Source organism: Gymnoscopelus braueri, assembly GCF_963280865.1.
Source record: "Gymnoscopelus braueri genome assembly, chromosome: 16".
Taxonomy (NCBI): Eukaryota; Metazoa; Chordata; class Actinopteri; order Myctophiformes; family Myctophidae; genus Gymnoscopelus; species Gymnoscopelus braueri.
This window is the reverse complement of record NC_137616.1, coordinates 38,932,939-38,954,544: the sequence shown is the minus strand read 5'-3', so window position 1 is coordinate 38,954,544 and position 21,606 is coordinate 38,932,939. Positions and strand designations below refer to the sequence as shown.

General features: G+C 41.2%; 2 protein-coding genes across 2 annotated transcripts; one reads left to right on the top strand and one right to left on the bottom strand.

Moving 5' to 3' along the window:
• Positions 1 to 2,235: 2,235 nt before the first annotated feature.
• Positions 2,236 to 6,814, top strand: naa20 (N-alpha-acetyltransferase 20, NatB catalytic subunit). Its single transcript, XM_080453540.1, has 6 exons — positions 2,236 to 2,348; positions 3,085 to 3,109; positions 3,338 to 3,428; positions 4,382 to 4,517; positions 5,075 to 5,220; positions 6,455 to 6,814. Exons 1-6 carry the CDS (start codon positions 2,296 to 2,298, stop codon positions 6,538 to 6,540), a joined length of 537 nt encoding a protein of 178 aa, XP_080309666.1. The 5' UTR covers positions 2,236 to 2,295; the 3' UTR covers positions 6,541 to 6,814.
• Positions 6,815 to 6,818: 4 nt separating this feature from the next.
• crnkl1 (crooked neck pre-mRNA splicing factor 1) lies at positions 6,819 to 19,654 on the bottom strand. Its single transcript, XM_080453539.1, has 14 exons — positions 19,475 to 19,654; positions 17,810 to 17,962; positions 17,609 to 17,700; positions 16,655 to 16,813; positions 15,665 to 15,831; positions 14,437 to 14,615; positions 13,507 to 13,677; positions 12,404 to 12,595; positions 12,084 to 12,143; positions 11,031 to 11,111; positions 9,368 to 9,607; positions 9,149 to 9,250; positions 8,441 to 8,689; positions 6,819 to 7,920 (listed from the first exon to the last, which is right to left on the bottom strand). The coding sequence occupies exons 1-14, from the start codon at positions 19,520 to 19,522 to the stop codon at positions 6,982 to 6,984; spliced, it is 2,832 nt and encodes a 943-aa protein (XP_080309665.1). The 5' UTR covers positions 19,523 to 19,654; the 3' UTR covers positions 6,819 to 6,981.
• Positions 19,655 to 21,606: the final 1,952 nt, after the last annotated feature.

The following is a 21,606-nucleotide window of genomic DNA, read 5'->3' as shown; positions in this document are numbered from 1 at the left end:
GCGAGGACGAGTGGCCGACCAGCTGGCTTCAAAGGATCGGACTGCACTTAGCGCGTCATTTCAAAGCGACGGCAAATTCCGCGATCACTTATGACGTCTCAAACAGCTGGACCAGAGCCGTGGATGAAAATATACATGCATAGAATAATATGCAGGTATAGAATAATACAGAATAGAATAGACAATTCATCAATGTGGATGGCCACATTGTTATCTTTATAGTTAACATTTTGTGCAAAGCCATTTATTCCTGAAATAGTGAACGAAGCGCCAGGATGAGCAAACTTACATTTATGAATTAAATCCTGACCTGTCCCTCTTTTTGCTCGTACAGTCCCCAGACCCCCCACCCCCCGCAGCAGTCCCGCACGGCACTGCTGCGTATAACAGCCACCGTATATTACAGAGTATGTCTGACTCTGAATTACATCATTCATGCAGGGTGGCCATACGTCCTCTTTTATCCGGACATATACTCTTTTGGGGGGCTGTCTGGGGGTTTTTTATAAAATCCTTCAAATGTCTGGGGTTTTGAGAGCTTGGGTGATATCTTCTGGGACGAAAAAAAAAGAAAAAAACTCAGACGATTTTGTGATTTTGCTTGATATTGTTTGATAGCGAAATAAATCATGACTGATAGACATGAAAGAAGACCCTTCACAGCAAATAGAGAATTTTAAAATTTAAGAATCGGTTCAGAATTGAATGAGTACGGCTATAGTTAAATTAATAGCGTAAAGTGTCCTCTTTTTGGGGAATTCAGAATATAGTCACCCTATATTCAGTCTATATATAAATACAATACATTATTTTAAACATAATCTTTGTCACAGTGATTTATAGTAGTCCATGCACTGCATTGAGGCATGCACGGAGAGAAATGAACTATCAGCTTTTGAGACAGTATAAGTGTGCACAATAAATTACAATGTATATAATTGTATTATACTTTATATCATACAAAGCAATAAAGCCAGTGGCTTGTTGCGTCTTTTCAGTTAATTTACACTGTGTGTGTGTGTGTGTGTGTGTGTGTGTGTGTGTGTGTGTGTGTGTGTGTGTGTGTGTGTGAGATGGGCAACGAGTGATCGGCGGGGGCGAGGGGGGGGGGAGCCGGTGTTTTCGGGGTATGGTTTCGGGTTTCAAGCATTGTTTGTGTGGCCACATGTGGAGGAGGACCATGTATACGTCACGGCAGAAGGGAAAAAACAAAAAAAACGTCTACACGTGATGCGGAAGTCTGCCGCGGAGGAGCTGTGGAGAGTGGTCGAGCGTACACTTGATGTACACTCGCTAAATGCGGAAGTAGAGAGCCGCCTCGGCTCCTCCACTCGACTCCACTCGCCTCCTCCAAGAAGCAACTGAGTAATTGGAATTTAGCACATCCGGTTTGGAGTCGGAGTGACCGAGTGGGAGTGAGCGAGTGGCCGAGATTTTCGGGTTTGGAATCTGGCTTATGGGTCTGCGTTACCTCGTTCGAACGTTGCCGCCAGATGAATCAATGAACACGTTGCTGTAGAGTAATTAGTTAAATGAATAGCTGGGGGCGGGGTAATCCGCCCTCTAGTTATATTATATGGTTTACAGCCGTGGTTTTCAAACAGTGGTTCGGAGACCACCAGTGGTCCTTGAGGGAGTACCGGGGGTCCCCAGCAACATTAGTTAACATGGCGTCAAAATCATTTTAACCACTTAGCTTTGGCTATTCAAAAATAGCAGATCTACAAGCTCATAGCCCGGCACTCGCTTGTAGATCTGCTATTTTTGAAAAACATTGAAAAAGTGTGCATATCTGTGAATATTAATATTTTTTAAAGCGAAAATGTACTGATATCTTTGCTTCTGGGGGTCCCTGGCACAAAATACTTTCAAATGGGGGTCCGCGGCCAAATGTACATCAATTTAGGGGTCCTTGGCATGAAAAAGGTTGAAAACCACTGGTTTAGAGTAATTACCCGGATGACGTTGGGCAGGTTCACCGTTTAAGTTCCCCCTCTCGCCTCTCCCCCTGTTGTACTGATTTATGACTTCCTTGTTTGTGTTTGTATTGTATTGTATTGTATTGTATTGTATTGTATTGTATTGTATGTCATAATTATTATAAATAAGGGAACAAATAATAATAAATAAAATAAAATAAAAGTAAGTTCCCCCTCCACGTCGATAGAGGGCTCCCGTTTCATTCGTAAAATGTAAACCCAGGCAGGCAGGCAGCTTCTCAGCTCTTTGGCTGAAAGCAGCGAACACACACACACACACACACACACTCAGCAGTAGCACTGAAAGAAGCGAAAGATGACAACATTGCGACCGTTCACGTGCGATGACCTGTTTAAATTTAACAACATGTGAGTTGAAATGCCATCCATTTAACTGTAAAAGATCACTGTCGTTGTTGCTTTGGTTCTGGTCGGGTTGTCTGTGTGTGTGTGTGCTAGCATGCTAACTACAGCTCCATCCTCAGTAAGCTGTGCTGCAGTAGTAGGGCTTTTTACTTGACGATAAATACGAATGCAAATAATAATTGCAATTTAATTGTGTTTTTGGAATTGGACATTGTTTATTAAGGATCTCCATTAGTCTCTACACCTTAGTGGAGACTATTCTTCCTAGGGTCCAGGCATAAAACATCACAATTCAAATCATAAAATGCAGTACAACATAATCAATGCTAGTGAACAAAAACACAAACTTAGAGAACAAAATGTACATTAAGAAGAACAGGTTTGTCTGTCCGAAAATACCAAAAATAATAACCTAATCTAATTTCCTTTCTGATTATTGCTTCCTTGGAACGTATACATCAAAATTACATTTATGTTTGGCTTCTTAAACAATAATTTCACAGACAGGGCAGATATGACAAACAACATGACTTGCTGGCATATTTAATAATCTTACAATAAGATTTAAAAAAAATAGCCTTAATAGTCTATCTACAAACTATCTGCTGTCTCTCTCTCTTTTGTAAACATCCGTGTCATGGAAATGATTATGACTATTATGCAAAAATAATTTGTGATTATCTCAAATAATTTCATCAGATGTAACAATGTAATAACCTTCATCTTCCTCATTCAACAGCAACTTGGATCCTTTGACGGAGACCGTATCCTTTATCACTGTGTACATGACAGCATCATTATGTAAATAGCATTCCAACATTATGCTTCATCCACAGCCGCCAACCTGTCACCAGTGTCATAGTTCACTAGGTTTGGGATTTAAATGATTCGGGTTCCTTAACTATTCCTTCCTGTAGGCTGTTCCAAATGGACCCTCACAGGTCTGTAACTCTGTACAGTATTACACATTTCTGTTTACTTAACTCACACAGTATGGGATCCCATTCTACCTCCAGTACCTGGCTCACTGGCCCGAGTATTTCATAGTGGCCGAGGCTCCAGGGGGTGAACTGATGGGTTACAGTAAGTACAGTATATCTGAACCCGAGTCCCCCATGATGTGAGCAGTGGTGGAAAAAGTAAAAAATAAAGTTCACAAGTAAAAGTCATTTGAAATAATTTGAAAATAGCAGATCTACAAGCTCACGCGACGCATTGTGAGCTTGTAGATCGGCTATTTTCAAATGGCCGAAATGGGTAATGTATGTTTTGTAATCATAATCAAAATCTACAAAGTAACTAGTAACTAAAGTTTTCAAATAATTGTAGTGGAGTAAAAGTACAATATTTGCCTCTGAGATGTAGTGGAGTAGAAGTAGAAGTATTGGAAATGGGAAATACTCAAGTAAAGTACAAATAACCTCAACATTTACAGTACTTGAGTAAATGTACTTAGTTACTTTACACCACTGGATGTGAATGCTGCAGTGCTGCAGCTACTGCTGCAGTAGCACTTGTCAACCAGTAGTGTTAGTTATATTGTATTGTGTTAGTTATATTGTATTTAACATACTCTGCCGTACACGTTGGTCAAAAAAGAAGTTATGGATTGCAGCTTCAAACTTCAAACCCTATATACTTGTTATTTGTTGACCGGTGTCCCCCAGGGTTCTATACTTGCGTCCCCTCCTTTTTAACCTCTACACCAAAAATAGCAGATCTACAACATTAGTCTTAATTAGAAAATACTGTAATCAGTCATGGTGAATGAGAACTTTAATCCATAAGATCTATTTTCGCAGAATGTTTGCCGATTATAACATTCCCAGAATAGACACGAATAGGGTGCATGTGATGGTTAAGCCCCTATTATATACTCTTAAAAAATAGCTCATCTACAAGCTCACAACATGTCGCATCATGACGCATTCTGAGCTTGTAGATGGACTATTTTTTTGTTGCCTATAATGACCCAAAATAGGGCCGCCAGGTTGAAAGTGGCTACAGGCATACTGACTTGTTGGTTTCCTGTGCAGTCATGGGGAAGGCGGAGGGCTCGGTGGCGAGGGAGGAGTGGCACGGGCACGTCACGGCCCTCTCTGTGGCCCCCGAGTTCAGGAGACTGGGCCTGGCAGCCAAACTCATGGAAATGTTGGAGGAAATCTCAGAAAAGTACGTAGAAATGATGGTACACTGCAAATATCTATGTAGCCAAATGGACCTTACATAGACATACGCTCGAAGAGTTACAGACCTGTAAGGGGTTGGTTACAATAATGTTGTACACTCAAAGTTAAATGAACACTGATTTTAGTGTGACTTGTAGGCCGAACATCAGACTAAAACAAGATCTACATGATTGGCAGTGAACGGTTGGATTTGCATTCACGTAGATCTACGTGATTGGCAGGGAATGTGTTTAATACCAGAAGAGGTATTCTATAAAAAACAGATATTGATATTTGATTTTGTTATCACCCAGCCCTGGGTGACAGATAAAGGGATCAGATAAAGGGATCGATAGATCGACAAGATCAAAACACGTCGCTTTGCGCCGTGTTTCGAGCTTGTGGATCTGATACTTTTTGATGCTTTTGTGTGACGCTGTAGTATGACGCTGTAGTTAATTTCCACACAAAAAAAAACCCACAAAGTTAGACAATGGTGATGGGATGTTTCTGCCCGACCAGCAACAATAAACCGTTTCATTATGTCTTGCTGCTGTTTAGGAAGGGCGGCTTCTTTGTGGACCTGTTTGTGCGAGTGTCCAACCAGGTGGCAGTGAACATGTACAAGCAGCTAGGCTACAGCGTCTACAGGACGGTCATAGAGTACTACTCGGCAAGCAACGGAGAGCCAGACGAGGACGCCTACGGTAAGATGAGCCTGGGTATTCAACTGCATGAATCCCTGTGTCTAGACCAGTGGGTTCTCAAACTCTATAACCCATTCGATCCGGGAACGCATGTATGTGTCATTTTAGATTTTTAGCTGTACGAGCTTGTAGATCTAAATTTTTGGGGGAAAAATCTTGAAAAAAAGGACTGCCCCCCCCCATACAAATGTACTCGTAAGGGTCCATTTGTACACTCTAACGAGTTACAGACCTGTAAGGGTCCATTCGATTCCATTTGTACACTCTCACGAGTTAGACCGGTAAGGGTCCATTTAGAACCCCCTCAAGGAACTGAGGGTCCCTGGAACCCACTTTGAGAAACACTGGTCATGCCGTGCATGTCTCCTTCATAAACATTTTCATATCAAGGACCCCCAAATAGATATGCATTTGACCCCCATTTGAAAAGATTGTGCCAGGGACACCCATAAGAGAAGATTTGTCCATTTCATTTTCAAAAATCAATTTACAAGCTCACAGCAGGTCGCATTGCGAGCTTGTAGATCGGTTCTTTTCAATTAGCCGAAGAATCAAATAAGGGCCAAGTGTTTAAACTTACCGCTCCTCCTTTAGCTGGGGACCCCCCTTTGAGAACTAGCGTCCTACACAGTATTGAATCAGTCAGAATAAAGGCAAAATGCTAAGAACAGTGAACTGCCCCACAAAAAGGGTGGAAGTGTTGGGAAGTACAGGTATTTTGGAATTTATTTTGGCTTCAGTTCTTTCCAACTCACGGCCCCACACCGAAAGGTTGATGATTTATTTTTGTCTGTAGTCGTTTTAAGCTGAACCGCTTTTTTATCCTATAAACCCTTGGTTCTCAAAGTGGGTTCCGGGGACCCCCAGGGGTACTTGAGGGGGTTCCAGGGGGTACCCAGCAAAATGTGTAAATATGGCATCAGAATAATTATGACCTTTTATACTTTGGCTATTAAAAAAATAGCAGATATACAAGCTATGAGCTTGTAGATCTGCTATTTTTGAAAAATCTTGATTTTTTTTGCTAATCTTTGAATATATATTTTTTAAAGCGAACATTTGTAACTAAAATCTTTGCTTCTGGGGGTCCCTGGAACAAAATATTTTTTGATGGGGGTCCGTGGCCAAATACATATCATTTTGGGGGTCCTTGACATGAAAACGTTTGAGGACCACTGATAAACTAACAATTGTAATCGTTTGATGCGGCTGACCCTCTTTCTCTCTTCTACAGATATGAGAAAGGCCTTGTCCAGAGACACAGAAAAGAAGTCCATCGTTCCACTGCCTCATCCTGTCCGACCGGAAGACATCGAATAACAATACTGTGGCTCTCTGACGCTTCTCAGTGCTCAATTATGTAATTACCTGAAGACCAACTTGGTCAGGAATAGTTCTATTGTACATAATTATGGCTGGAGCTGATGAACGGGACGTGTACACCCAAGCAATGTACCTCCCTAAAGACATTCAATAATTAGTCAGAGAGCCACTGATTCAAATGTAAGAAGAAAAAATGTAAATGCTTATTATTTCCTGTATATTGACATTTGCTTAATAAATAGCACTTAATAAATAGCACAAATTCAAACTGGGTCGTTTCACTGTTAAATCGTGTATTTACATTGGCATATTTGCAAAAACAACAAGGACATACAAAAGACAATGATCCCCGTTTTTTGTAAAACAAAGTAATTGAAAGACATGAAACCCCCCTTTTCCCCAGTTGTCTCTGACTCGATGGCAAGTTGAAAACTCAATCTAATTTTCATCATCACGCCTCCTCTTGGCCTGTTTCTTACCAGCATCATCTTCCTCACTCTCACTATCACTGCTGCTGCTACCACTACCACTGCCGGATCCACTGCTGGATCCACTGCTGCTGCTACCACTGTCATCTCCGTCGTCACGTGCACCCCCCTGTGGCCCCCGTTTACTTGATTTGGGGCCATGATGACCCGTCAGGGTTTCCGATGGTTTATCAGGAGGGGAAGCCGACACAGGGCCCGGCGGGGGCGTCTCAGGAGAGGAGACCGGTGATGAAGACGGCACTGCTTCTTCGCCCTTGGCCATCGGTGATGAAGACTCCTTGGCCACAGGGCCCGTGGGTTTCTCAGGAGAGGAGGACTCTGGTGATGAAGAAGACTCTGCTGCATCATCCTTTGCCAGAGGGGGTTTGTCGGGAGAGGACTCTGGTGATGAAGACTCGGCTGCATCATTTTTAGGCACAGGGCCCGGGGGGTTCTTGGGAGAGGACTCCGGTGATGAAGACTCTGCTGCATCATTTTTAGGCACAGGGCCCGGGGGTTTCTTGGGAGAGGACTCCGGTGATGAAGACTCGGCTGCATCATCTTTGGGCACAGGGCCCGGGGGTTTCTTGGGAGAGGACTCCGGTGATGAAGACTCGACTGCATCATCTTTGGGCACAGGGCCCGGGGGGTTCTTGGGAGAGGACTCCGGTGATGAAGAAGACTCTGCTGCACCATTCTTGGCCACAGGGCCCGGGGGATTCTCGGGCGAAGACGGCGATGCATCGTCCTCAGGCGCCGGTGGTCTATCTGGACGCTCCTCTGGTTCATCCTCGTCATCCTGTTGCTGTCTCTTCCACATCTTGGCCATGGCCAGCAGTTTAAGGTTGGGCTGGTTAGCTGCGTCCTCTGGGAAGATGTAGTCGTAATACTCCTCCCAGCCGGCGTCCGACTGTTGGGTTGGGGGAAACAACATTTGTGAGCTGAGAGTTAAGATGTATTGGAGCTTTACCACAATTACAATTCAGAATTAATTTTGCCTGGTGCGTTTTTACATATGAGGAATTTGTCTCGGTGAGGTTGGTGCACTACAGTGAAGTGAATTTATTAAATTGAATGAGAAATGTTGACCAAATACACTCCCTCAAGCCCAGAAATAAATGTGAAAGATGATGATATTCTATCTACCCAACTGATTTTAAAACACACTGAACAAATTAACCCCTCTGGCGTCTAGCATTTTGCTTTAAAATAGAAAATGACTATAATCTTTCTGCACCGGTGCCATATGAGAGAGATTCCAGTGTATCTAAACCTTGTAACCATCATTTAAGTCCTATTTCAACATACTGCCACTGCAACATGTGCTATTTGAGACTAGAGGATGCACACAACATCATTTCTATGAGCCAAAATGTCAACATTTCTATGTAGTACTCCACATCACCCAAAACCTTGTGGCAGGTACTCACCCCGTCCTCGGCTGTGAGCTTTCTCCTCTTCTTGACCTTCTCGGGCAGCAGCTTCCGGACTCTGTCCACGCTGCTGTCTGAGCCAAACTCCCTCTCAAAGTCCCTCCAGGACTCCAGCAGCATGAGGCGCTCCTCTTTCTCCTCGCAGTTCCTCAGGTTTTTGTTGGCCTCCTCGTAGATCAGTCTGCTGCGCTGCAGTCTGTCACCACTCTCTATGGAAAGCTCAAACTTGCCATAGCTGATCCATACCTGGGAGGGGGGAAGAGACAGCAAGTGATGTCAGGGGGGTCATGAGCTGTTAGATTTTGTTTTTGCATAGGACTGTTAAATGGGAGTAGGGGTGCAATAGTTAATTGAATTAATCGATAATGTAATAAAATAACCTATTCACTATTTTTGCATTTGTTCAATAAGAAATGAATAGAATAATCACCAAGTAAATACTCAATAGTAAATACTCAATAGTTGGCAGACCTAAGTGAGATGTTTTTGAGTCTATGCATGTACAAATCGATGCCAAATCACTTCTTGAAAATGCATTTTCCCTAGTAGGCTTTTATCATTAATTTTACTGGATGTGTTTTGACAGATTTTGGATGCAGCCACTCTCAGAAAACATGCTTTACAGATCACCACGTGCTGTGCAGATTACGACGATTGCAATTATTATTCCACCATAAAATAAACCACTCAGCCTGCAGTTCTTACCTTGACATGCTGGGTGCGCTGCAGGAGCCTTTTATAAAGCTCTCTGGTGTTCTCGTACTCTTCTTGTTCAATCTCAAAGTCAATGTATGACTTCCACAGAACCTGAAACAGTAACACAATTAATGTCCATTAACACAATTAACGGACACTTATCCCAATAGAAAAGAGGTTGCATCATTATAATTATTAACAATATTCAGAAGGTAAAAAAAGCTGTACCTCTGGCATGTCCAATCGTGGCTGTCCGATGGCGAGTTCAAAGATGCTGCGGGCTCTGTCCACGTCTCCCAGGATGGTCTCCAGCTCAGCAAACTTGATCCAGGTGGTGCAGTTCTCAGGTCCAAACTCCAGGTATTTCTCATACAGCTTCCTACAGCGGTCAAACTCTCGTAGCTGCAGCTCCAGCTCAATGTAGCCCTTAAACAGCTTGTTCTTGGGACATTTACCGATGGCTGAGCCCTGGGGAAACCACACATTACATAAAAGGTTAAGAGAAGCATATTATAGCTACACACCACCTGTGCTTAATTAACCCTCCTTATACCATTTATATAGAGGCTACACAGAGGGGTGTAAGAACCACAGACTTCTCTGACTCTTCCACCTGGAATGTTTTCTATAATTAAATGGATTGAGTTTGTTTTCGGCAGACTTATCCAAGCTCTAGGTGGGGCCCTGTTTAATTACTGGACTGTATTATCTACTCCGAATTAACGGGGAAGAGTCCACAGAGAGCGTTTTCTGAGCCACAAGAGCTTTTCTTCTGTTGTATTAATACATGTAATAGACTGATAAATATTCAATTATCACTCATCATGAATAGTTTGGTATTTAACTAATTCAGTGACGTGTTTTTCCGCGATGGTGCAACGTGCCAATGACGTGTTTGACGTGTTTTTGAAAAACGTCATGCGTTTTTGGGGAAACACGTTCAGAACCCAAGATATCGTGGTCCGAAGATTTGCTGCTCCAATCACTTCTTGGTTAACTTATTACTTAAAAAGGCTGTATTTAAGTAGCTGTAGTAGACATTTTTACTATGCATTTTTGGCCGAGTCATGCTATTTTCAAAGGCGTATAAAATTGAACGGGGAGGTCGCGATGACATTTCTTTTTTTCTTCGCGGAAGCACAGTGAAACCCTCTTGTGATTAGCAACCATCAGGGGATCGATCATACTGGAGATAAAATATTCTGTGACTACTTGAAAAAAGGTAAGAAAATCGCTGGCACAGTACGCAATTATTTTTTTATTTAATTGGCCCTGAATGAGTTAAGATACTCAAAGGGACAGTGGCCTTAATACCCTCATACCTGTCTAACTACTTCTCCAATGAGTGACACCCACAGCCACAACACTAGAGGGAGCGACCATGATCTGCTACCACCCAAATTTAGAACAAACAGGGGAAAATTCTCATTCTCCTGCTCTGCCACAATGTGGAATGCCCTGACACCATGGATTTAAGGATGTGTATAAACACTGGTTTCTTTCAAAACTGGCCTGAAAAAACCTCAGGAGACCACACAAGTGGAGGTAAATGTAAATTAATTCCCATCAAAAGTCGTTTTTCCTTTTTCTCCTTTGTACATAGTGTTTGTATTTGTTGATGACATGTATTATTGTGTGATTTTTTTAATGTTATGTTGATGAATAGAATACATAGGACCACAATGGAAACAAGTCCCCAGGACTCCTTTTAGCCTTAATGTCTTACTGTACAGAGTGCTGTTTACATTTATGACTAATTAAGTATTCAACCAATCAATTTTAGTCAAAGGCGTCTCGTGTAGCATTCTGGACATGATATCCATAGCGCTCAGACCGTCAAAAAAAAAATTTCTGTGTTTTTTTTCAGGTCGATTATAAATGTTCTACATACCAGGCCTCTCCTGGCGAACGGGAGGTTCTTCTGGCGGATTTCAAACTGGGCGTACAGCAACCACATCTTGGCAAATGTGAACTGAAAAAACAAAACAAAAAAACACACAAAGCCAAATAAGTTTGCACACATGAATGAAAATGGCAAATGATATGCAGGATAATGTGCAATATTGACCCATTAAGGCCTGAGGTTCCGATTCTACAAATGTCTTCTAAATCCTAACAGTTTTTTGGAGAAAAAAAACGTACGTTTCTATGTCAGTGGTTCTTAAAGGTAGGGTAAGTGATATTGTTTGGTTAAAATAAAATGTATTTTGTTAAAAGGTTAAAGCACTATATTCTGATAGTAATCATTGCTATAGAGTGTTTGTTCAGTAACAGGAGTCTCACCGTCTCTCCAGCTCTTTAATAAACAGAAAATACATTTTCTGGTAGGTGTCAAAATCTCAGCCAATCAGGAGAAAGTACCCATTTTTAAGCTTCATTTGTATAGTGTTCCAGTTCCAATTTTGTCTGCTCATTTCTTAGTGTCATCACTTCCAATTTCACTTGTTTAATCTATATCCTGATTGAATTCTCTATCCTGGTTGGATAAAATTGGAAATGAAACTGAAACTGAAACGAAAATGTATTTTCTGTTTAATAAAGAGCTGGAGAGACAAGGAGACTCCTGTTACTGAACAAACACTCTATAGCAATGAGTACTATCACAATATAGAGCTATTTAACACTTATTTTAACCATAGCAAATCACTTACCCTACCTTTAAACTTCATGTCAAGCTCAGCAACATTATATGTATTTGGCCACAAAAAAAAATAGCAGATCTACAAGCTCGCCGCGCTATGAGCTTGTATATCTGCTATTTTTGAATAGCCAAAGTGTAAAATAATGCTTTTTAGCTCAAATCTAAAAATGACACAGATGCGCTCCAGGTCTTAATGGCTTGATCAAGTATATCATCTTCAAAATTGGCTTTTGCTATTTCAAAGACACATAACGTTCATACGACAGCCATCAAGGAACCAGAAAATAAACATCATCACAGTACCTTTTTGTGAGGGATGAGATCCAAGCATGCTTGGTACACCTGCCTCGTTCTGTCAGGATCCTGTAACAGGGAAGTTCAACACATACGGTACATCATCATCAGCACAGCCTAGAGTCCACGTAAATATCTACGATAAATGGCTTCAACACATTGGCGATACAATTCTAAATACACAGGGTCATCAGATCACATGTATGCGCCAAGTCGCACCATTTTAGGCACACCACCTAAAGTAACATAAATTCCTTTTCATTGACTGCACACAGCGATCCTTCCGAGACATTTATTCAGCGTATTCTAAACGCTAAACGCTGACCCACCTTGACTTCCAGTTCCTCGTACAGTGCGTAGTTGATCCACAGGTAAATGTATCTCCGCCAGTGTCTCTTCTCCTGTATGGGAGGCATGTTGGCGATGGCCCTCTCATACACCTCTCTCACCGTGTCCTCGTCGGTATCGCTCTCCACCAGACGCAGATAGTCGAACCACGCGTCGTAATTGTGTGGGCTTGCCTGATTGGAGAGTTGAGAGGTTTATAATGAGGTCAGACAGGTCCCACCACAGTCATGGTTACAAAAATGAGGTTTAAAGCTTTTTAAACAAGAATATGATGCTGAGAGAGGTAGAGAGCATAGGGGAGGTTTAACTCTTTAAGACCGGGAACGCATCTGTGTGCCATTTTTGAGCGGTGTAGCCTCTCCTATAAGTGGGTTTGGGACCCATCCGTGGCGAAAGTTTTTCTTTCCGTCGCGACAATTTGTCTTTCGCTGTACTGTGATTGGCTGATTTGGCTGTGACGTACTGTGATTGGCTAGCGAGACGCATGATGAAATTAATAACTCATAAATATCACCACTCACTTCAAAAAAAGTACTTTTTTTTTTAAAGTGAGCTTCCATCACTGATGACCATTGTTGTTTTTGAGCAAGTGTCACAGCAAAAGGGTCTGAATACTTATCTTGGCAGGACGTGCTGTGATTGGCTAGCGAGGCACATGAAGAAATTAACTTAAAACTTGGCTCATAAATAGCACCGCTCACTTCACACTGGGTGTGATTTTTAGATTTTGTTGGGCTATTCAAAAATATCAAATATACAAGCTCATAGCGAGGCACCGAGTGCCGCGCTGTGAGCTTGTAGATCTGCTATTTTTGAAAAATCCTGAAAGGTTGTGCAGTTGTTCTGGGGGTTCCTGCAACAAAATATTTTACAAATGTTCGCTTTAAAAAAATATATAATCCAAGATTTGGCCACGAATTTTCACGATGTATTATGATGTATTATCTTGTGTCCTTGCTTACTGTAAATCGCTCTGGTTTAAGAGCGTCTGCTAAATGCCTAAACTGTAAACTACCGCTTTAGAAGGCATTTGTATTATCGGCCTAAGGTCTAAATGGGTCAAGATTCAGTAAATGTATTGTACCTTGACTTCTTCCTCGTACTGAAACCTTCTCTTGCTGACGATGACGTCTTCTATGCCCCTCCTGTCTCCAAACTTCTTCTCAAACACGGTGTAGTTCTTGAACAGCTCCTGGGCCTGCTGTTTGGGGATCCTGTCCAGAGCGTATTTGTAGATGACCCGCACGCGCTCAAACTAAGACAAAAAAACACATTCAACGTTGTGTAAAACAAAACCGAAGAGTTCTGGTTTCCTTATCAGAGAGAAGACTTTCAAACGTATTAAATTTCAAAGGTATCATGACATTCATTTTCACTTTTTTTATTTTCAATGTTTTATTTGGGGTTTTATGACCTCAATTACACCCAAAAAACCTGAACTTAGAACATTCAGTGGATTTTCTGTGGTCTGGGGTTTTCTGAATAATTAGGCTGAAAAGTAATCTGAGCTTGGCCCTTCGACAGTGAGGTCACAGTCGATTAATCCCGCCCCTCCCCTCCCCTATCCTTTCCTTTGGGGGGGGGCGGAGCAGAGGCGATGATTGACAGGCAAAATCCCTCAACAGCGACACCCGCAGGCAAAGATTTCTTTTTTCATTGCAGTTGAAAAGGCTTTAGAAATGTGAGAGAAAAACACCTGCCATGGATCACTGGAATGGAATTTTCACTTAAAACTTTTTGTACACTTTTGAAGGACCAGGACAAAGACTTTGAATGTGGTGTAAAAGTGAATGTCATTAAACCTTCAACTTCATCCCAAGAGACCATTTCTACTTTTACTCCATTATCTTTAGACCATTCTGACTGACATAGCTAGAAATAATGGGCTAGTCAACAAATAATTCTGCCATGCTACATTCCCATCAAACTAAAGAATCTTGCTCACGTCAATTATTGTGGAAATACGTGTTAAATCAAGGTAAATGTTGCCTTTTAACATTTAAACTTTTCAAACCTCTTTCTGTGTCTCTTCAAACCTGGCAAAAGCCACAAAGAGGTTCTCGTCCACGTATTCCTCGCCAAAGAACTCCACAGCCCTCTCAAACACCTTCCTGCCATGAGCGATGTAGCCATGTTTATCCTCAAAACGAGCATATTTGATCCAGTTCTTGATTTGAGGATGGACAATCACAAGTGCACTGGAGTCAAGGAACTTTTTATGTGGATTAGGATTTCATGCATGCTTGTTACTTGGTAATTCCAGTCCTTCCAAAATGGCACATGGTCTGCGTTCTAAGTCGTTCCCCTTTTCCTACCCTGTTCTTTATTGTCAATATTCACTGTACCATGTAATAAAGCTAAAGGCTGTGGAAAAATAATGCAACATGTTCAGTGTGTGGTGTACATTTGTAATTGTGTATCGTATGTCGGGTGGAAACCTCATATGTCCAAAACTTTTCAGGACTCAAATTCAAAAGTAGCAGATCTACAAGCTCATGTGGATCTGCTACTTTTGATGTTTTTGTGTGACGCTGCAGTATGATCAAGTAGGGCGTTAATTTACGAGAAAGAAAACACAAAAAGTTAGAATATGGAGATAGGAGGTTTCCTGCCCGACGGCGAAGACATGTGGCTTACGGTGAGGGAGTGAGGTTCTGTGATGCCAGTAGTTACTTCTGCGCCATCCCACCACCAGGTGGTGTCATGAACCACCATAAGATGTAAAGTTCCTACTCCCGGGTCAGCCCGTTTGTGTGCCGTCTCTCTCTCTTGTGCCGAGTATCAAGTCAAAAGGGACATAATATCTATTTTGCTGCCATTAATCGTTGCACTACTGTGCTGCACTATTCTAGGGTTCACTTCTCATTTTCTCAACTAAATATGACAACAGGGTTTGTCCGCTGTGTCTCCGGGGAGATATACAAGCTCACAGCGTGGCACCGAGTGCCGCGCTATGAGCTTGTAGATCTGCATTTTTTTTATAAATCATGAACATTTTAGCAAATCTTTGAATATATATTTTTTTAAAGCAAACATTTGTAACTCAAATCTTTGCTTCTGGGGGAACAAAATATTTTCAGATGGGGGTCTGTGGCCAAATATTTTGGGGGTCCTTGACATGAAACAGTTTGAGAACAACAGATTTTGTAGAATCGGAACCTCAGGCCTTAATGGGTTAAACAAAGATTGTGACCCTACAAAAGACCAATACAGTGAAAGCAAAGCACATCAGAAAAGGATATATCTCTCATAGATGGTGCGGGCCTTGTCCACTTCCTTGTATCGGAGCTCAAAGTTAATGTAGGAGTGCCAGGCCTGCTCCTCTGGCTCCCATTCCATCCAGCGCTCAAACACCTGCCTGCAGCCTGCGATGTTCCCCAACATCTCCTCCATGTAACTGTACTTGTACCTGTGGGGGGAGGCGAGGGTCAAGGTTAACACATTAAGACCTGAGGCGATTCTTAGAAATGTTCTAAATCCTAACAGTTTTTTGGAAAAGAATCTAAAGAAAAAAAATCACGATAAAAAAAAAAGAAATAGCAGATCTACAAGCTCAGCTTGTATATCTGCTATTTTTGAATAGCCAAATAAATCTAAAGTGACACAGATGCGTTCCAGAATACAAGTGCTCTCTAACAAAGCATATCTTCTACCCTCTATGTCAGTGGTTCTCAAACGTTTTAATTTTAAGCACCACCATAGATTAACTCTCAGGGTTACAAACCTGTAAGGGTCCATTTGGAAACCCCTAAAGGAACCCTGGACCACATGTTGAGAACCACTGCTCTATATCATCTCCTAGCACTCCTTTAAACAAGGTTCATCGGCATATAGTGCGTGTTATAGTTCTAACCATTTTAGACTTCTCACTGAGCTGGGGGAATATTCGAATAATCTTTGCCAGAGCAGTTGGAAATTCGAATTAGATTTTGGTCAGCTTAGTAGATCCCTAGAGGTCCAAGTATGCTGTATATACAAACGACTTTAGGATTATCAAGAGCAAACATAGCCTTACTTTGAGCTTGCCAGTCACCACAGCACCAGTTTGTCAGTAGGGATGTGCATGACTGACCAAAATCAAAGTCGATTATTCTACTGCTATTAAGAACGATATACGATTAATCGATCCAATTTTTTGATGATCTTTTTTTATCCTCAAAAACGATTCGAATATTCTGACCCATCCCCATTATCCCTACTATTCAGTCAGCAGTAAAGTGAGTAATAAGTACCAGAAGGAGTTGACACGTGGCAGGATGGTGATGGCTCTGTCCCAGATGTTGCGGGCGTGGTTCACCTGCCGGCTCTTCATCTCCATCTCGGCGTACTTCAGCCACAGTGTGATGTTGCGGTGGTCCACGTCCAGCGCACGCTCGTAAATAGAGCGAGCTCTAGAACGAAACACATTTGATTCATTAAAGAAAAGCCTTCCAGCAGATCCATGTGCACTTCATTAATTAACCCATTAACTCATTCAGTGCCACTGGACGTCTAAAATGTCCGTTGTAATAAGCCCTGTGCCACTGGACGTCTAAAACGTTAAAAAAACTTTTTTTTTTTTTTTTTAAGAAAATGTTCAGAACCCAAGATATGAAAATGTTCTGCTCCTTTCACTTCTTGTTTAACTTCTTACTGAAAAAGGCTGTATCTCAGCTCCTAAGCACTTTTTTTTTTTACAATAAATTTTGGCTGTGGCACTGAATGGCACTTTTTTACAATGAATTTTGGCCAGTGGCACTGAATGAGTTAAGACCTGAAGCCGATTCTACAAATGTTTTCTAAATCCCAACAGTATTCTGAAAAAACGTATGTTTCTATATCAGTGGTGCTCAAACTTTTTCATGTCAAGGACCCCCAAAATGATATGCATTTGGCCGCCGACCCCCATCTAAAAATATTTTGTTCCAGGGACCCCCAGAAGCAAAGATTTGAGTTAAAAATGTTTGCCAAAGTGTAAAATAATGCTTCTTAGCTCAAATCAAAAAGTGACGCAGATCTTCCAGGTTTTTATGGTTTAAGTTGGTGATGAAAAGGGGCAATCTACAAAGTTCACAACGTGCCGCGATGTGACAAATTGTGAGCTTGTAAATCTGCTTTTTTTTCTGCTGCATGACACTGGCATATGCCAGGGTTAGTGTGGTTTAAACCTCTTATAAGTGTAATTGTGATAAAGTAACAAACAATACCTCTGGATCTCTTTCAGACTTTCCTCCCATTGTGCGTACTTGATCCAGTTGCTGATGACAGTACGATTCTTCCTTATATTGTCCTCAAATCCCTGAAAACAAAAATCTGCAGTTTGATCAATTGACAATCTCTTTATCCATTGACACAGTGTATGCTGTAGCCACTCCTGATGGACGTTATCGGCCGTACGGTTTACTGACCTTCCTCTTCTTCAGCTTGTAATCATTCAGCTCTTCCTCGTCGGTGATCTTCTGCTTCGGTGGAGGAGGCAGAAGTTCTAGTTCTCTCTCTTTGGCCTCCCTGAGCAGCTGCTCCGCCGTGATCTGAACCTCTGCAGGCGCCTTGTTCTTCACCTGAAAGAAAAGTGCAAACACACAACATTATTACTCCAACAGTGATGTTACAACTGTTCATGCTAAAGCTGAAACCTGGAACTTATTTTAACCCATTCAATCCGGGAAAGCATCTGTCATTTTAAATTTTTGCCGTTGGCCATTAAAAAATAACAGATATACAAGCTCACAGCGCGTCACTGTGAGCTTGTACATCTGCTATTTTTTTTTACATTTGTGTGTGAGAACTACTGATTTAGAAGGCATTTGTAGAATCGGCCTCAGGTCTTAATGGGTTAATGAAAAAAATGTTATTTTCATAGTATATAACTAGTACATCTGCAGTGTCATCCTATTGTCATCCTAGTTAGCAGTACTGCCTGAAGCTCATACATGCAATATTTCCATCTTGTAAGCGCAGTAGAAGTTAAGTTTGATCTTCCACACCGGGGGGGAAGGAGACCTGGGTTCAAACTCTGGCGGGTATGAAATGGACTTTACTGCCATAGAGTAAATGAAAGCCAACTGGAAGAGTGGGTAGACTGGGCACCTAAACATTGTGGGCACCTCAATGTTAAATTGGCTATTTTTTCCAAAATGTCAAAAAATTAAGAAATGGTCTGAAGTAGTGTTAACTACTACCTGCTTGAACATTTAATGCATAACATTTTTATAATTGCTACAAAACCTGAGGATAGCCAGTCAGTATGGGCATACATTTATGTCTGATAATGATGTACCATGCATGTTCAAATCATGTATCAGTGGTGCAAAGTAAATAAACTAAATGTACTGTATTTAAGTAAACATTTTAATTGTACTTTTCCTCCACAACAATAATTTGAAAACTTTAGTTACTAGTTACTTTGTACATTTTGATTATCATCACAAAACAGAAATTAACCACTTCAGCCCCATTTAACCTTTAGATATTTGAAAATAGCCGATCTACAAGCTCACAACGCATCACATCTGCTATTATCAAAATATATGTTTTAATGTATTTTAGACATAATTATGATAACTTCACTGCATAATGAGTACTTTTTGCTTTTGGTACTTTAAGTATATTTTGATGCACATACTTTTGTACTTTTACTCAAGTACATTTGGATTACCAGACTTTTACTTGTAAAACTTGTTTGCACATTGCAACACTATTATTTAGGTACTTTTAGTACTTTTTCCACCACTGGTTTACATGACTTAAGGAGGCAACTCTTCGTGAACCTGTATCCATTCAAATGGAATCCATGCTTCAAATGCATACAGCGGTGTCTTCTGGCGCTAAAGTGTGGCCCATTTTGAAATGGTTAAATTGCGGTTGCAAATTTCATGTTGGCAAACTAATGACCAAGTATTGGTGTTTTTTAGCGTCATTCAAAACGTGTTTACATACACACGTTACGTTAAAGCCTCAAACAAGCTAAACGTAAAGACTCGTGTCGCTCAAACACCTCAGCAACGTTCCGTTAGCTTGACATGCTAACCTGGGCTAGCATCAGTGCTTGTGGGGTTTCTTTATTCTCTTACCTTCGCCACCTTCGGTATCCTCTGTTTGCCCGCCGCCGTGGACGCCATTTTCTTTTTTTTTATACTGTCAAAAACCTACAGAAAGAGTTTGAACTTAAAAAAAGGCAAGATATAACAAACGACGGAATGATAAACTCCTCGGCGAAAGTTGTGTCTCGTTCACAACAGACCGGACGCCGCCATGACAGTTTCCCAGGATGCTCTGCGAACTGTTGGGTACCGCCCCTTGACCTGTGTTGCCATGTCCGCTTATTATAAGGGACTTCTGGGCTTGTTTTTCTATAAAGTTGCTTGTAAAGATGGGTTAGTTTCGAGTTGCGTTTTTTCCCCCCTAATGTTGTTGTCAAGGACCCCCAGATTAATTTGTATTTGTCCGTGGACCCCCATCTGAAACTATTTTGTGCCAGGGAGGGACACCCATACATAAAATATTTGTGTTCTTTTCTTAAATGTTTGAAAAATATTCCACTTCTTTTTCCCAATATTGATTTGAAAATAGACGATCTACATGCTCACAAAGCGTTGCGATGCAACGAATTGTAAGCTTGTGGATCTGCTGTTTTCAAATAGCCGATGTAAAGTGTAGTTTCTGATTTGGGCTTACTGTCTGATGTTACTTTCATGTCAAGGACCCCCAAATTCACATGAATTTGTTCAAGGCCCCTTATCTGAAAATATGTTGTGCCAGAGACCCCTTAGGCTATAATAAGATTCGTGAACCTTTTTTTATTTAAAATAGCAGATCTACAAGCTCACAACGCGTTGCATTGTGACGTGTGGTGAGCTTGTAGATCTGCTATTTTCAAATAGTGCTCTTGGCCTAATAGGTCACTTCTTTTGGGCTTGTTTTCACAAACCAGGTTGCTTACTTCTCTGGCAACGCTACCCTTGACCCCTGACGTACGTTGTCGTCGTGGTTACCATGGTTACAGCATCACATCCCCGTCATGGATGTTGATCACACTCAGTACTACAGGTAACTAAAAGAGGGTTGATAGGAGAAATCACTTAGTGAGATATTGATTTGCATAATGGACGTCACTACAATAATATAGAGACGACACTGAAATAAGAAAAAAAAAACAAGTTTTGTGACAAAGTTGGAGCAGGAGGGTAAGTTAATTTAATTAATTTAATAAGCTGCTACAATAAGTCGTTTGTCGTCAAGAAAGAGCTGATCTACCAGCATTATATAAAGAGAGAGTTGCGTCACGCTTTGATCTCGCCGCAAAGCGGGTTGCCTCCTGTAGTTCCAAACATTGGAACTTCCTCATTGAGATAGAGAGAGAACTTCTGCATTCCATTCTTACAATGGGAGTCTATCTATGCTAGTGACGCAACTCTTTCTGTGATCTACAAGCTAACAACGCATTGCTTAGCTTTTTGGAACAGTTCTTTCGGCAGTGTTGCCACATGTTGTGAGAGAAATAAGCAACCATGGTCTAGGAAAACAAACCCAAAAGAAGCAACTACTAAGCCACAAGATAACTTTATTTTTTATTTTTTTCAATATTTCAATAAAATGTGGAATATTTGGTATATTGTTTTGAAACATTCTATAACACAAATACTCCCTGGCACAAAACATGTTCATGAAAATATTTGAGAACCGCTGTTTAAAAAAAAAAAAAAAGCAAGCCTAAATATAGCCCTAGAATGTCTGTGATCTTACATACATTTCAAGTATTCCAATATTTGGAATACTTGAAATGTATGTAAGATCACAGACATTCTAGGGCTAGCCTAAATAAGCAAGTACACTTCCAAGCCCCCAAAAACGCAACCCACACACAACTACCAATTTTTAAAAGCAACTTTACAGAAAAAGAAGCCCAAAGTCGCTTATAATAAGCCAACATGGCAACACTGGTTGTCAACAGATTACCAGTGGAAGTTGCTATGGGCAGACGGGCAGGTCGATGTGTTGCTAAAGTTGCTAAATGACGTAGTGACGTAAAACTGCAGCATCACTGCATCAGTACACTAACTGGCTGTCCGTCCATCTTGGCTGAAAAATATTACATCAAATCAAATGTGTTGGTTTAGAATTGTTTGTTTATTTTTGCATAGGCCTATTTGCAGTGGTGTAAAGTAACTAAGTACATTTACTTAAGTACTGTACTTAATTACAA